This window comes from Callospermophilus lateralis, chromosome 3 (assembly GCF_048772815.1).
Source record: "Callospermophilus lateralis isolate mCalLat2 chromosome 3, mCalLat2.hap1, whole genome shotgun sequence".
NCBI classification, from domain to species: Eukaryota; Metazoa; Chordata; class Mammalia; order Rodentia; family Sciuridae; genus Callospermophilus; species Callospermophilus lateralis.
In genome coordinates, this window is record NC_135307.1 from 193,339,224 (window position 1) to 193,356,089 (window position 16,866).

The following is a 16,866-nucleotide window of genomic DNA, read 5'->3' on the forward strand; positions in this document are numbered from 1 at the left end:
TTATCTAAAACCTCGACTGTGGTTCCTTGTTGGTGCAGTTCCAGGGCATCTGCGGTTCTTTGATGGTGGCGTGTGCACACAGACCCGCAGCAGGAGCGTGCGTGCACCTGTCACAGTGGGGGTACCGTGGAGTCTTGCCCCTGGCAGCTGCACCAGAGGGTCAGTGCGTGGTGGAGAGGGGGCAGGGCTGGAGGTCCTGTAACTTTCATCTGGGTCCACCTAACGTCTCAGTCTGTGAAGATGTGATGGGGTATGGTGAGCCTGGAAGAGGCTGCAGGGCCTTGCTGCTTCCTCCTAGGGACCCACAGGGACCACCAGACAGGAGAGTCTAGAGGTGACTTTTTAATGTAGTTGACGCTTGCCACCTGGTGGCCACTTGTGGGTCTGCAGCCACAGAACCGAGTGGTGGGACTACTGGAATGGGAAGTGTCCCTTCTGCTATGGAGGCAAGCACTGGGACACGGTGGAGAACAAAACAGGTGCCAGAATTCTCACTGGGAAGAAACCACCAAGGACATCGGCCCTTTTCATGGTGTCTTGACGGGGGCCTTCTGAGATCTGCTCAGATGACCCTGAAGGGGCAGCGAGTGTTGGGAGCCACTGACCCGGCTGGAGAGCATCCAGGTGGAAAGAAAAACAAACCTACAAGCCCTCAGGTGGCGCCCCCACATTTTCCAGGAAGCAAAGGCGGGCCTGTGAGACGGGGGGAGGAGGAATTGGGGTGGGGTGTGGGTGAGGGCGCAGTGGGAGCGTGTGGGCGCCGTGGGAGCGTGTTGGGCCCTTGTGCCCCAAAGAGGGCAGGAAGCTGGCACAGGGGTCGGTTTGTTTTTCTAAACATTTTATTGTGTTTAATTCACTCATTTAAATTATAAAATGATATGGAGGCATCAGTGGGGGCACAGACCCCTGAGCCCCATCCCCAGCCCTATTCTGTATTTTATTTAGAGACGGGGCCTCACTGAATTGCTCAGCGCCTCGCTGTTGCTGAGGCTGGCTTTGAACTCAGGATCCTCCTGCCTCAGCCCCCTGAGCCGCTGGGATTACAGGCCGGTGCCACCGCGCCTGGCTGATATGGAGGCATTTTACTTTCTTAATTGAAATTGTGATAAAACACACATAAAAATTGCCAGTTTGGTCATTCTCCTGTGGTGGGAATCAGCTGGGCTTCCTGCTTTCTGACGGCGAGGACAGCTGGGAAGGTGAGATCCGGCTTCTGCTCTGCGACCTCCGTAGGTGGAAGTTGTGCCAACCAGAGGACTCGCGTGGACGAAGCCAGGACGGCTGACCTGCGGGCCCTGAGGTCTCTGGTCGGTTGTAGGGAGCAGGATCCACGCAGCCAGTGGCAGGGGAGGCACTGATGTGGGGTCAGCACTGTCCGCGAGGCTGGTGGGAGCCCCGGGGTCTCCCTCCTGCAGTGCCGCCCGGTCGGGTGACCCACGTGGAGGCTTCGAAGGCGGAAGGGAAGCAGCGGCCTCTGGTCGCTGTGATTAGACCTGGTGACAGTCCTCAGCTGCAGAGCTGGCAGCAGGCTCCCCCGGCTGTGTCCAGGTCTCCCAGTCCTGGGCCCCAGAGGCTGCAGAATCCCAGGCCCCAGTGGCTGGACGTGGGGCTGAGCCTCATCAGATGGCCTTGGACTCCCCTGAGCAGAACATCTCCCCAAGCTCCTCCCACAACGGGCGGGTCTGATTCCCATTGTAGACACCTCCGCTGGGTCCCACAGGCAGGTCGGATGCCCCATCCTTCTTCTCACTTAGTAGCAAATGCCGGCCTCTGGTGACTGCAGCTGCCTGGCAGCTGGAAGAGCAGCAGACCCTGGCTGAAAGGAGTCCAGGAGTTCAGCTTCTCCAATTCAGGAAGGTTGGGCGGAAGCGGAGGGAGAACTGGAGTTGAACCAGCCGGTTCTCCTCAACGGTGTGGCAGGGAATCGAACCCTGGGCTTTGCCATCTAACCCAGGGCTCTTCCATGACTACACCAAACTGCTGCCCCTGGCCCAGCGGACAGCCAGATCCTGAGCCAGCTGAGCATTACTAGGTTTGGAAAGACCTGGATTCCCCTTGATGAACCCAAGGGGAGGGAGTGGCCTTGGGGTGCACATCTCCTGCACACCAGGTAGTTGATTTCAAAGCATCCTCATGACCTGCCCAGAGAGACTGAGCAAGCTGTCTGAGGCCACACAGCCAAGCTGAATCCAGTCTGACCTCCTTCTCTCTCTCTCTCTAAATGCCTGCTCCTAAAAATTACGGTATCTCTGTCATCATTGGAGATGCTTTTGTTTAAAAACTACAAATTAATTAGTGATCAATTAGGCACTTTCTTCACTGAGCAGTTTCTGGCGCTGGGGACATGCTGTGGACATAACAGAGACACCGGGTGGGGATGTAAGACGGGCTGCGAAGGCCATTCTCCCAGGACCAGGCAGGGATGCACACTAGTGAAGTGGGTGGGGGGCAGACACCGACTGGACACGCATTCGGTTTTACAAAGTCAGAGTGGACGGCGGTGGTCTGTTTCTTTCTGGAAACACGCGGCCACCTTACAGGGTTAGTTTTGTGCTTCCACCTTCGAAAGAAAACTGTCTCTCCGTGTGATTCAAACAGCCTGTGTGCGCAATGACAGTGGCTTGTGGTGCTGGCTTTGGTGGCCAGGAAGTCTCTGGGGTGCGGTGGGGACTGTGGCCAACGGGCGAGCGCAGCCAGTGCCAGGCCCCTGAGGGCGGGGGAGGGGCTCCTGGTGAGCATGCGCAGAGGCAGCCCAGGCGCGCCACACCAGCCTTTTCTACTTTAGAAAAGTTGAGAATTTAGATTTTTTTTTTTTTGGTACCGGGGGCACTTAACCACTGAGCCACATCCTAGCCCTATTTTGTATTTTATTTAGAGACAGGGTGTTGCTGAGTTGCTGAGGCTGGCTTTGAACTCTCAATCCTCCCCCATAACCAGCCTCCTGCCTCAGCCTCCCAAGTCACTGGGATGACAGGCATGCGCCACTGCACCTGGCTGAAAATTTAGATTTTGAGTTAAATTTCCCCAGTTTCATACAGCTGGGTTAAAACTTGAAAAAATAGTGTGCAGAGCAGTAAAACTTCTCTGTGGGCAGCCTGAGTCACCAGGTGCTGCACAGGGGCTGAGCCCGCCCCCTTCCAGCTGCAAGGCCGCAGCTCCTCTGAGCCTCAGTTTCCCCCTCTGTAAAACGGGGTTTATGAAAACAAGGAGTTCTTGGATGAGCTCATTTGCCTCGCCTGTTTTGAAACTGGTGTTTTCCAAATCCTGGTCTGTGAAACTGATGTAAAAGATTGTGACCTGCATCATTAAAAACTCAAGGGTGGAGCGGCAGGATGTGTATAGCGGTACAGTGGGCGTAGCTTTGTGGAATACTTTAGTGAAATGCGTGCACGCTGTGTATACACTGGCACTTATCTATGCACACACATTACTCTGGGTCTTAATGCAATCTTTTCTTCTGGATGTTATAGCTTGGTTTATTGCTATATTCAGGATATATTCTTTTTTTCCTTAAAGAGTTCGGGTCTCATTATGTTTCCAGGTGGCCTTGAAGCCCGGGCTCAAGTGCTGATTCTGCCTCAGCCTCCCCAGCAGCTGGCACTGCAGGGTGGCCACCGTGCCTGGCTGTCATATGCAGCCTAAAGGTTTGAAAGCCACTGTTGTAAGTGCCGTGTCTGGGGGCACTCCGGGCTGGCAGTGACCGCTGGAAGGCCATTCCGCTATCATCTCATTTTACGGCTGAGAAAACAGGTTTGGAGAGGGAAGCTCCTGAGGTTGGAAAGGAAGGGCTGGGGCTCCACCTTGGCCCCGAGTCTCGGCTCTTCCTCTCCAGGCTGGGGATAAGGTGGGCAAGGGCTTTGCCCAGGCCTGGTATGTGGCAGGTGCTATGAGGGTTAGAAGCGGGCTTGAGATTGTGCCCTCACTTGACCACACAGGTGGCCAGGAGGCTGCCTGACCTGGGTTCTGTGGGCCCAGAGACCAGCAGGTGGGAGCAGGCAGGGCAGAGAGGTGGCTCCCCGTAAGCAGCTCGCCACTTAGTTCACGGTGACTTTTAAACTCAGTGTCTGTCCAGCGTCAGATCAGTGCCCTCCTTGAGAAACTTCTGGATGTCAAAGTAAGCCCCCACGTTTTCTCACTTGATCTACTGTTACACCCTGGAGGCCGGCGGGAGGGTTGACATCGAGGAGCCCCTGTTTCAAGATAAAAAACATGAAGGACGGGGCGCAGCTCCGGGCTAGAGCGCCCTGGGCTCAGTCCCCAGCACACGCGCACACACACGGGGGGTGTGACCTGCAGTCCCCCAGCACACGCGCACACACACGGGGGGGTGTGTGACCTGCAGTCCCCCAGCACACGCGCACACACACGGGGGGTGTGACCTGCACTCCCCCAGCACACACGCACACACGGGGGTGTGTGACCTGCAGTCCCCCAGCACACGCGCACACACGGGGGGTGTGTGACCTGCAGTCCCCCAGCACACGCGCACACACATGGAGGGGGGTGTCTTGGTCCCACCTCGGGACATCTGAGGGCAGCGCCAGCCAGCTATGGGCTTGCACTGCCCCCTGGTGGTCACTGGTAGGCACAGCTTTAGCAACCATTGCCTCCACCTAGGCTCAGAGCACCAGGAACACCGTCCAGTGCTTTAAACCCTTACCCAGAACGGACTTTGGCCCCAGCAACAGGGATGCGCCTCGAAGACAGCGAGAGAGGGCCTGGTGCGGTGGCACGTGCTGTGATCCCAGTGATTCAGGAGGCTGAGGCTGGAGGACTGCAAGTTCCAGGCCAGCCCAAGCAAGGACAGACAGTGCTTTACCACTGAAAATCCTGGTTGGGTAACAGCCTCACAGCTTCATCTCAGTGTGTCCCTGTGGCCCACAGACGAAACCAAAGGAGAGGAACAGAATTTAGGGTGGAGGGCAAGACGGTGGATTTGAGGGACATGTCTTGAATTCTGTGTGGGGCGGGTTATCTGAGGTCACCCATTCCTGGAACTTTCAGTCCAACGAGCCAAGGAAGTCTGTTTTAAGCCACTTTGTTTCTGTCATTTGTAATGGGAAAAAAAAGATCCCAAAGACAGCTCTCTGAATTCTAAATCCTTGGCCAGGCAAGTCCCTGCTTCCTCTCCAGAGGCCAATCTGGGGACATCTGTGGGGTCTCCATCCTGCTGGGCCTCTCTGGAAGGTCTGGAGTCATTCGGAACCTCTGAGGCAAGTCCAGAAGAGTCGACCTCCTCTACTGCTAGAATGTTCTGGAGAGCCGCAAGGGCACAGGAAAGACAGGCAGGTTGGGACCTTGGACTCGGCGATCTGTCTGTTGGCCCATTCAGCCAACCATCAGTCTCTCTCTCATCAGGGATGCGTCCATCCATGTGCCACCGCCACCCGTCCACCCAACATGCACAAAGTTCTGCTTTACGGTGGGGACTGAGACTACAGAGACGAGAAAGACGCCGTCCCTGCCTTCCAGCAGCTCTGGATCATCCAGAATCCCAGCTCAGACGCGTCAAGGCTGCACGGCCACCTCTTCAACCTTGGTCATCACAACAGAAGAGCAGTCCACACCCGACGTTAAGGGGAGGGTCCATCTGTTTTGCCCAAAATTGCCCTGTGTGCTCGACTGAAATTCCATTAGTGTTTCTAATGGGCACCTGTAAGATTGTATTTTCCCAGAGAGTAAGCTTTGGTGTTAGCAGAAGGGGGGGTGGAAAGAGTGTCACCACACATGGTGCCTGTGGAAGGGGGGCCGTGGGGAGATGGGGCACCCAGGACTTTCCCTCCCTGGATCTGGGCGGCTCTGCTCTGTCTCCTTCTCCACTCCAGCCAGGAACCAGTCCATCCAGTGAGATCCTCGGTTCATCCTGAGCTTGCTGCCCGTAGGAGCCCGAGCCAGGTGCTCAAGGCAGCGTTAGAGAGCATCACCTCCTGGGCCCTCCGTCCACAGCCACCCACCCCGCCACCCCGCCACGTGTCCACTCACTGACCTTGGTGGCCACCTGTCCCTCCTTCCAGCCATGCCCTCATGCACCATGCAACTGTCTGATTGTCCCTGCGATCGTCCATCCGATCACCCCACACCCACAGTCCACCCAACCACCCGCGAGACATCGTTATCCACCATCCTCTACCCGCCCAGATGTTCTGCCATCTCCCAGTTGGCCAGCCGTCCAGTCACCTCGCCCCTCACCCACCTCCCACCCAACCATGAGCCACCCCTCAGCCATCTGTCCAAATGGCCATCCACCCATCCAGTTGTCCATGTGACCACTTATACAGTCCCGTGTCACTTGAGGACAGACGTGCCTTCTGAGGTGGTGGTGGTAGGTGATCTGACTGTCACGTGGCCACAGTGTAACCAGGTGACACGATCTTAGGGACCACTGTTGTGGGCGGTCCTGCATTCACTGAGACGCCGGGTGGGTGTGACCTGCTTTCCTGTTCTTCCTGTCCCGTCTGCCATGGATCCTAATTACGGCAGGCTCTGGGATGAGCTTACGGAGACAGAGAAGGGACCCAGAGCACCCACCCCGGGGAGCTCTGAGGCCACCAGGGACTCTCCCGCGTGCTGAGGCTTCCCACTGTCCCAGGTTCTCGTTGGGAGGCTCCGTTGCCGAGCCTCCCGTCTGCACTGGGCAGACCTTAGCCGGTCGGTCCTATCTGGGGTCACCAGCAGGGGCTTGCATGTCTGCTGGTATCCAGTCACTGGGAGCCAGGCCCTGCTTGGTCCCCCACAGGAGTGACAGTGCTTGTGACGTCCTTAGAACTTCCCCAGACATCACCCCCTGCCCCTGTCGCTGGGTCCTGGAGTCATCTCATATCTACTGGAAAGTCGAGTCCTGTCGTGGGAATGGAAGTTGGCTGGACTTCCCACCTCGCGGGCTCTGTCCCCAGTTCTTTAGTAACAGGTCACTCTGACTGCTTTCCCCTCTGGGGGCTAGCCTTCTCCAGCTTTCTGATCTCAGGGGACCCAGCCCTAGTTTCAGGTCCATGAATGCCCCGCAGCCCAGGCTTGTGTCCCACCACTGTAGAGAAGGTGCTCTTTCTGGCTGCGTGGTTTTGAAGAAAGGCTCTTGGAGCCATTCTGCCACAACAGGGAAGAGCCTAGCCCACCTGAGAATTAAAGCATGTAGGACACCTGGATCCAGCTGTACCTGAACACGGTTATCAACTAAAGTTGCCGGAGGCTTCTTTCTCTCTCTCTTCCCTCTCTCAGCTTCAGCCAATTGAAGTTGGATTTTTATTCTTTTGCAACTGAAAGAGACCAATGTATCTGGAAGCCTGAAGAATGGGAATAGAGAACTACCAGCTGCCCCACTGCAAAATGTAAACGTGGTTTTATTTAATGCCTTTTATCCGTCACAAAGTATCGCTTCCTCCCCAGTGTCCTCTCCCCAGGAACAAGATGGCAGCATAAGGCACGTGTGCTGTCCACAGCCGTCTTTAAAAACAAAGGTGAGCCACAGTCTTCCCAACAGCCCCATACCTCCCTCACAGATGCTAGAGAATGATTGTCCCCCCAGAGCGAGACTTGAGCAGAGAGCCCTGAAACCAGAGCTGCCCCCGAGGCCCCCACGCCAGGTTCAGCCGCCAGACCAGCCACCAAGGAACCAGCACGGTGCCAGAGCGTGGCCAGAGTGCAGGCCAGGCCATAAATTAACAACGGGACAAAAGGAAGCCACCTGCCCTCCCCGGCCACCAGTTCCCCCTGCTGTCTTGCAGAAGTCCGGACTCCAAGCAGCACAGGCCGAGACGCCACCAGCCCTCTGCTCTCGGAATCCCCCTGGACGGCTGTGGCGGCCACTGGACAGTCCTCGGGGTGCAGCGCTCTGCCTGGGGTCCGGAGTCTGGGCCTTTGGGACTCTTGGAGGGGGGGCGGGGCGGCCAGGGGGCCCGGTGGGTGTGGCGATAACAGGTGGTGATGGCGGGTGTCGCTATAGGTACTCCAGCTCCAGTGCGTGCCTGAGCGCCTCCAGGTCCGCGTGGCAGGAAATCCGCCAGAAGGGCATGTTGTGCTGCGGACAGAGTGCAGGTTAGCAGGCTGCCGCGCCCAGGAGGGTCCCCCACGCCCTGGGCTGGCTTTGCTGGCGCCCCAGATCCCGCTGCGCCCTCAGAAGCACAGCCCAGGGCTGCTCCCACTCGGCTGGCTCTGAGGGGCGCCAGCACGGCACTGCCCGTTGGGCACCCACAACCCTCCGGTCTGCCCCGGGGTGCAGGCCACAGGGCCACGTCACACAGCGTGGTCCCCCACAGGAGTGACAGTGTTTGTGACCGCGAGGGAGGGGTTCCTGACCAGACTCTGCTCTCCCTAGGTCCTGAGGCCCCTCCAGGCTCCCGCTGGAGTTGAATCCCCACCGTGAGGCCCTGGGGGGCCGAGACCTTCAGGAGGTGGCCAGGTTGTGACAGCAGTGGCTGATCAGGCCTTTAACAGAGGGATGGCTGGTCCCCAAGAGGCTGTTAGGAAGCCAGCCTGCTGTCCTGTCTGGTGTGGGCCCCACATGGCCTGGGGACTCGCAGAGCCCCGCCCGGGAGCAGGCCCCCACCAGACGCAGGCCTGTAGGCCCCCGGCCCCCAGGACCACGGGCAGGACCTGCGCTGCAGAACTCACCCGCTGTGGTGCTGGGGCCCCCAGTCCTGCTCCCCCAGAAGGTGGGGCTCGCTGGGGCGGGGCCGCTCCACTGAAAGGAGCACAGCTGCTCTGAGCCCCGGGGGCTGCTGTCAGGGCCCAGATGACACTCTTCCCTCTCTCCCTCCCTCCCTCCTTCCCTCCCTCCTTCCTTCCCTCCCTCCTCCCTCCTTCCCTCCCTCCTTCCTTCCCTCCCTCCCTCCTTCCTTCCCTCCCTCCTTCCTTCCCTCCCTCCTCCCTCCTTCCTTCCCTCCCTCCCTCCTTCCCTCCCTCCCTCCCTCCTCCCTCCCTTCCTCTTTCCTTCCTTCCCTCCCTCCTCCCTCCCTCCTTCCCTCCCTTCCTCTTTCCTTCCTTCCCTCCCTCCTTCCTTCCCTCCTTCCTTCCCTCCCTCCCTCCCTCCTCCCTCCCTCCTTCCTTCCCTCCCTCCTCCCTCCCTCCTTCCTTCCCTCCTTCCTTCCCTCCCTCCCTCCCTCCTCCCTCCCTCCTTCCTTCCCTCCCTCCTCCCTCCCTCCTTCCTTCCCTCCCTCCCTCCTTCCCTCCCTCCCTCCTCCCTCCTTCCCTCCCTCCCTCCCTCCCTCCTCTCCCTCCCTCCCTCCCTCCTGCCCCTGCCCCACCATTGGGGATGAACCCAGGGGTGCCCACACGGAGCTGCACTCCCGGTCCTTTTTATTTTAAGACAGGGCCTCCCTAAGTTGCTGCGTCTGGCCTCCAACTTGTGATCCTCCTGCCCCAGCCTCTGGAGCTGCTGGGTGACAGGTGTGCACACTGCGCCTGGCTCTCCCTTTCCTTTCAAGCGTCTGTTTCTATCTCCTGTCTTTATATCAGGTGATGCCGGCTCTGTGTTGTCATGTTAGCGAGTTTTTCATTTTAAACCATCATGAGCTGAAAGACAGACATAGACAGCCACGGGCAGAACACAGTCGGGGAGGGGTGTGGTGGACGCATTGACTGTGGCAAGACGTCCCTAATGAGGAAGGGTCACCAAACTCCACAGGGTGACTGACGGCCAGGGGCAGCAGGGCTGCCCATCCTGGTGACCTTAGGTCATTTACTTGACTGCCTCTCTTTAAAATGGGGACGATACCTGCTGTGTACAATTGCTGTAGCAGTATATGGCACATACTAAATGCTCACTAAATACTGGCTGCCGCTGTGACTGTGTCTGCACACGTGAGGACAGATCTGGAGAAACAGGATGAGGTCAGGAAGGTGCAGGGCAAATCATGGTCCTAGTGTGTGCACGCCCGTGGGGATGGATCTCATGATTCCTCAATTATCTAACAACTTAGTCAACCTCTCTGAGCCTCAAATCCACCCTCTGTGAAATGGGATGTGATGATACCTACTTTGCAGGTTTTGTTTTTTGAGGATTAAATAAAATGATGATGTCAGTAATAAGGAGTAGCGGTCAGGTCATGAGTTAGGTCGGCCTCCCAGGTGCCAGTCACAGCCCTGCCTCACTCCCATCCTCCCTCCTCTTCTGAGCTCCCATTTTCAGCCGGGCACCTCGGGGCTGACCAAAGTTCCATCTCCCAGCGAGCCGCTCGCACCCACCAGGCCTGGGGTGGAGCCATGAGGGGCCTGGGCGTGGCCACGAGGAGCCTGGGGTGGAGCCATGAGGGGCCTGGGCGTGGCCACGAGGAATCTGGGCGTGGCCAAGAGGAGCCTGGGGTGGAGCCATGAGGGGCCTGGGCGTGGCCACGAGGAGCCTGGGCGTGGCCACGAGGGGCCTAGGGTGGAGCCATGAGGGGCCTGGGCGTGGCCTATGAGGAGCCTGGGCGTGGCCACGAGGAGCCTGGGGGTGGCCACGAGGAGCCTGGGGTGGAGCCATGAGGGGCCTGGGGTGGAGCCATGAGGGGCCTGGGGTGGAGCCATGAGGGGCCTGGGCATGGCCACGAGGAGCCTGGGCGTGGCCACGAGGGGCCTGGGCGTGACCACGAGGGGCCTGGGCGTGGCCAAGAGGAATCTGGGCGTGGCCACGAGGAGCCTGGGGGTGGCCACGAGGGGCCTGGGCGTGGCCATGAGGGGCCTGGCTGTGGCTGGCTGGCCTCCGGGGCCGCTTTCTGGTGAGTTATGGGCGAGCCCTCTGCCACGATGGCACTGTCGGGCACCTGCGGCTCCTCAAAGCACATGCTGATGGGAACCTGGGTGGGAGGGCCCTGTGGAACTCCTGGTCTGGCCTCTGCTGGAGGTTGCCCGGCCCCACCCTCAGCCCTGCTCAGTTTGTGGGAATCTGCACCAGCTCGCCAGAGGGGGGACCTGGGACTTCCAAAGGCCCCTGCCCACCCCCACAGCAGTCAGAGCAGAGCCACTGCAGCTTCTTCCTGTGTGTGCTCAGAGGCCCAGTGAGGTGGCACCTTCCATTAGCAAGAGATCCACAGACCAGGAAAGGCAGCTCAGAGAGGGGGCGCCATCTGCCCAAGGCCACACAGCCAAAAACACAGGAGGAAAGACTTCAGGCCAAAATGTGCTCCCTGATCTGATGTGCCGGTGGGGGAGGCCCCTCCAGTCCCCGCGTGGGACGTTGGCGTGGCGCAGCCTCAAAGGAGAAAGCACCTGTCCCGGGGGCCTCTGGGAAGTTGCAAGGACATGGGTTTTGACTGGGTGTTCTGGGGCCGGAGTTCTGCTCACCCGGCTGCCTCCTGCCTAATGGATGGACTGTCCTGCCGCCACCCAGGAAAGCCTGAGCTTGGCCTAACCCTCTGCCTGGACCTGGCTGACCTGTGTCTCATAGGAACACAGCACCCGTCACATGCTTTTAACACGATCTGACATTTTTTGTTTCTTCAGGGCTGAGGGCTGAGGCTGGGGCCTCCCAGGCAAGCGCTGGGCCACGGAGCTACACCCCCAGCCCTGGAGTGAGGTTTTCAGTGAAGGAGGCCTGGCCATTTTACCCAAGCCGTGTCCTGGGCTGCTGAGCGGCTGGAGACACTGTGGCGGGTGCGGCCGGGCGCCTGGCATGTGACCCGGCATCTGGGCGGGAGCTGGTTTTGTGCCCCAACACTGACCTCTAGAGGCCGGCGACTCTGAGCTCCGCGGCTCTCTGTGGGCCTCTCCCTGCAGGTGCTTCTGCAGCCTGAGCTCTGGAGGACCGGACCCTAAGGAGGCTGTGTGTCCCCTTCAGATAGCAAAGGGGCATCTGAGGACATCTGTCACTGCTCCCCTGAGCCTCTCTGGCTATGGTCGCTGTCCCAGATCCCTCTGTCATTCTCCAGGTGAGAAACAGGCAGGGACGCGAGCCCTGGGTCAGAGGCCTAGGCTGGTTCCCGGACCTGACTTTGACAGAGGCAAAGAGTCTTTGAATCCGACCCCTCCCCCCAGCAGAGCGCCCTCAGATCTCCATTTGGAGGAGCAGAGCTGGCCCCTGAAGCCTCCCCATGCGGGCAGCGGGCTCCAGGCTCAGTAGCCTCATGCATAGGCTGGGCTCTCGGCCGGCGTTTCCAGAACATCTGGAATGCATGTGGCAGGTCACGGATGCGGTGCCGCGGGTTTGGCCGTGTCCTTGTGTGTCACCTGATTACCATTATTTACTTAAGGTCCTTTCCCTCCAGATCAACTTATTTTAAAAGAAATATGCCTTTAAAAAGAAGTATACCAGCCAGACACGGGGGTGCACACCTGTAATCCCAGCAGCTCTGGAGGTTCAAAGCCAGCCTCAGCAACTCGGTGAGGGGCTAGATAACTCAGCCAGCCCCTGTCTCTAAATAAAAAATTAAAAAGGCTGGGGACGTGGCTCAGTGGTTAAGTGCCCCTGGGTTCAATCCCTGGTGAAAAGAAAAGTATTCAGAGTAAGAGCGGAAGGCCTTTCAGTGACCCCAGGCACCCCCCTGATCCCACCTGCACTGCACCCCTCTCTCCCGACCCTCTGCAGTGGCTGGGCTGGCTCAGACCTTGAACAGGGCTCCTCTTGGGATGCTCTCCCTCCGGAATCCACTTGGCTCACCCGCTCTCCTGCCATCTTTGCTCAGATACCACCTCTCACGGAGACCTGCCTAGATTACCACCTATGCGGTAACCTGTCCCCTACCTCTGTTCACTCTCTGACTAATTCTCCCAAGCTCTTGTCACCCCCATGGCGCGCAAATCCCAGTTCTCTGTCCCAGCTATGAGCGCGCCAGGGGTGGCAGGGCCTGGTCTGCTGTGCTCACTGCAGGGTCCCCAGCGCCTTCCGCAGGGGCAGGGGCTGGCACACAGTAGGTGCTCAGCTAGGGAGAGTGTACGCACTAGCTGGAGGGCCTGGGACTAAGCAGTCAGTCATGAAGATCGCTGTTTGATGACAAGAGGGGAGAATGCCCTGCAAGGAGAACGTGGCAGCGGGGAGGGAGCACAGGCCCCCCACGGGCTGAAAGGCAGGGGCGGGACTGGGCAGGGGAGCGCTTTCCACTGGAAGTGCGTCCGTGAGTCTGTCCTCACCGGAAAGGGGAGGAGCCTTCCAGGTGGGGAACAGCCTGTGCGCAGCCCTCCAGGCCCCTCCCTCCTCCCTTGTCCCCAGGGACCTTCCCTTTGCTTCTGAGTCCCTCCGCTGAGACCCTAAACATTTCTGCATTTCCTCGGGATTTGCTGCCAGGGACGGAAGGGGGAAGCCAGTTCCCCCCAATTAAGCTCTGTGACATTAACAATCTGCTTCCCAGGCCTCGGGGTGGGGGGTGGCCGGCTCTCTGGGGCGCTGTTGACAGGTCCAGACCCGGGACTTTGGCAGCTGTTTCTTTTCCAACAACAGAGTGGCGGCCACCAGAACCCCCTGCCCTCTCCCCACGCCCGAGATCACAGATGCGGGATTTTCTTTTTCATTAGCTTAATGCTGTCTTTATTAACTGGGAAGCGTTCCTGGACCTCGGATCGGCGAGCATTCAATAAAACGCACACACGTGCGTGCGCCCCCGGCCGGCCCCCGCCCAGTGCCTCTGGGATCCCCGCGGCGCCCAGAAACAGTCCAGGGCTACCAGGGGCGCAGCCAGAGGCACAGGGGGGATTTGCAGAAGGAAATTACTCAGGATGCTTCTGCGATTTGCAAATGGGAATGGACTGGCCAGCGACGGCCGGGAGGAGCGGGCGGCCCGCGCGAGGCGGAGGGAGCGCGCGCCCGGAGCGGGAGGAGGAGAGCCGGGCAGGGCGCGGCGGGTGGCGGGTACCTTTTTGGCTCCTTGCTCCTCTTCCACACCGTCGCCGATCACGATGTAGACGGCTTTTCTGCCGAACCTCTGCATTATCCTCTCGAAGCAGCTCTCCTTCCCTGCACACGCGGAGGGAAGGGGGGAAGAGACCGCGGTTCCGTGAGGACCCGGGAGTGGCCAGCAGCCCGCGCCTGAGGCGGTCCTTCACCCAGACACCCGGCGCTGGGACCATCCCCACCTGACGGATGGCGACGCAGCCCCACGGAGGTCGGGCACGTGCTCAAGCCCCGGCCACAGCAGGAAGAAGCCTCGCGGGGCAGCCCGAGGCCGCGGTGCGCTTCCCGCCCCCGCAGCGCCCCCTGCAGCACCCGGGTCCGCGGCTGGGGCGGGGCCCAGAGCACCTGCCCCGCCAGCGAGGCCCTGGGTGACCCCCAGCGGCGCGAAAAACCAAAGCAAAACCAAATCCCCAAACCCACGGATAAACAAACAACATTTTATATTGTTACATTACCACCATTAAATTAAAAAAAATATCATAAAAGTAAGAGGTACCAAGGCCACCTGCCTAGAGGAGCCAGGAAGAAAATGAGAAGGCCCCCAAGGTTTTGTTTGCAAATGTTAATCTAACAACCGTTTTGGTCTGAATCGCGGTTATTTTAAACTCTAAAGGCTCCTTTAAGTCATGGTCAAGACTTAGAAAATCACTACAGCAAAAAGCAAAGAGCCGCTCTAAGACACTTTGCTTCCCAAGAACTAGAAAAAAAAGGTAAGAATTTCTGATCAAAAACACGTCCACTAACTAGCTTTATTTTGTATTCATATACATTTCCAGGTGATATGAGAACTGAAAAAATGCCAGGCAGAGTGGAGCACACCTGTAACCCCAGCGGCTTGGGAGGCTGAGGCAGGAGGATCACCAGTTCCAAGCCAGTTGAGCAAAAAGCAAGGAGCTAAGCAACTCAGTGAGACCCTGTCTCTAAATAAAATTCAGAATAGGGCTGGGGGTGTGGCTCAGTGGTCCAGTGTTCCTGAGCTCAATTCCTGGTTACCCCTGCCCCAAAAAAATCAGCTCCCCCCACACACAAAAGAAAACTAACATTCCGTGTCATAAAGAGAAGGTAAGTGGTGCAAATCAGCTGCTCGTTCTGTCATGCAGGAGGAGAGCCCTCAGTTCCATTCAGTGCTATTAATTTCCTGTTATCCAATTCTAGTTGTCCACCGTGGTGAAAGGGCTGTGAGGGTCATGGACAGGGTCAGTAAACCTCCCCGGTGACCTTTCCCTGGCTGCCCCTTCCCAGGACAGGAAGCCAGCCCCTAGCCCTGGCCAGCCCCTCCCACCCTCCACCAGCCTCTGGCTTCCCCGAAGGCTGGCTGCGCCCTCCCTACCTGTCTTGGTGGCACTGTAGATGTTCTCGATGGGGAACACGGAGCCCAGCCCGTACAGCAGGACTTTGGCCAGGGCAGGGATCAGTTGGGTGGTGGTGACCAGCACGTTGACACAGTTGGGCCTGAGGATGAAGGCGACTGGGGATTAGAAATCAAAGCTACCCAGGCCAGGCCTCCCCACCCTGCAGCAGGAGCCTGGAGTCAGAGATGACTCTGGGGCCATGGTCAGGTGGGGGTGGAGCCCAGGGATCCCCCAGCTCTTCCTGTCTTCAGGCCTCCAGCTGGTTGACGTTAACATGCAACATGGGTGTAATACTTTGCTTATTTTTAAAAACATTTTTAGTTGCAGATGGACACAATACCTTTATGTATTTACTTTTATGTGGTGCTGAGGATGGAACCCAGGGCCTCACACATGCTAGGCGAGTGCTCTACCACTGAGCCACAACCTTGCTTATTTAATAGCAAATGTTTATTGCAAGATTTAATTAGCTGCAAGTGTCTAGGTGACATAAATGGGTCACAGGGACTGAATGTAGGACTATAGGGAGGGTGGGGGCAGGGGCAAACTGGAGACCAAGTGCCAGTTCTGAGCTACATTCTAGCCCTTTTTATTTTATTTTGAGACAGAGCCTTGCTAGGTGCTGAGGCCGGCCTTGACCTTGCGGTCCTCCTGCCTCAGCCTCCTGAGTCACAGGGACTGCAGGTGTGGGTCACTGTGCCCAGCCCCTTCTGATCTTTGGAGAGAATCCAGAACCCTGAGGCTGCTGGACCCCAAGAAGTCTCTGCCGCTACTTGCTGGGCTATGCTATCGGGGCAAGGCAGCCACTGTGCCTCTCACAAGAAGCTTAGGAAGCGCTGCCGGAGGAGTCCAGCTCTCCTAAGTGTGGGAGGAGGAGCCACCACTGTCTCCTGGAAAGCTCAGTGGTGCAGAGTGAAACAGGGCTCCTACTTGCCGGGAGTTGATGAGGTTTAGCGCTTTCAGGGAGTGCGTGAGCCAGAGATCTGTCAGCGCCTCCAGCTCTGCTCTGAGCTGCAGCCAGGTCTCTCTTTTGGGAGCCCCTATCAAACCTGCGGAGAAAAGAAATAAAGGTGCCATTGTTATATTAAAAATGGTAGAGGGACAGAGTTGGGGAAGGGGAGTGAGCTACTGTACCCGGAGGACTCAATCAGATGGCACCCAGCGCCAACTTCAACCCAGCAGCCCCTCCTAACCTCTCCTGGGGTCACCTGATGGGTCGATGAATCCATCCACTGACTGATACTTCCACCCTCCATCAGGCCATCCATCCACCCGTTTATCTACTCAGCATCCATTCACCATCCATCCACTCATCCATCCATCCACCACTCACCCATCCATCCACTCATCCATCCATCCACCACTCACCCATCCATCCACTCATCCATCCATCCATCCATCCATCTACCACTCATCCATCCATCCATCCATCATCCATCCATCTACCACTCACCCATCCATCCACTCATCATCCATCCATCCATCATCCATCCATCTACCACTCACCCATCCATCCATCATCCATCCATCTACCACTCACCCATCCATCCACTCATCCATCTATCCATCCATCTACCACTCATCCATCCATCCATCATCCATCCATCTACCACTCATCCATCATCCATCCATCCATCATCCATCCATCTACCACTCATCCATCATCCATCCATCCATCATCCATCCATCATCCATCCATCCATCCACTCATCATCCATC

The 16,866-nt window shown here is 58.0% G+C and overlaps 1 protein-coding gene across 1 annotated transcript in view; it reads right to left on the reverse strand.

Moving 5' to 3' along the window:
- Positions 1 to 7,317: 7,317 nt before the first annotated feature.
- Positions 7,318 to 16,866, reverse strand: part of Eya2 (EYA transcriptional coactivator and phosphatase 2) — a 189,094-nt gene continuing 179,545 nt past the window's right edge. The window contains exons 13-16 of the mRNA XM_077109204.1: positions 16,082 to 16,196; positions 15,126 to 15,247; positions 13,758 to 13,858; positions 7,318 to 8,014 (exon numbers count right to left, since the gene is read on the reverse strand). Of these exons, the coding sequence (XP_076965319.1) occupies positions 7,934 to 8,014; positions 13,758 to 13,858; positions 15,126 to 15,247; positions 16,082 to 16,196 (419 nt within the window). The 3' untranslated portion in view covers positions 7,318 to 7,933. The remainder of the gene's footprint in view (positions 8,015 to 13,757; positions 13,859 to 15,125; positions 15,248 to 16,081; positions 16,197 to 16,866) is intronic.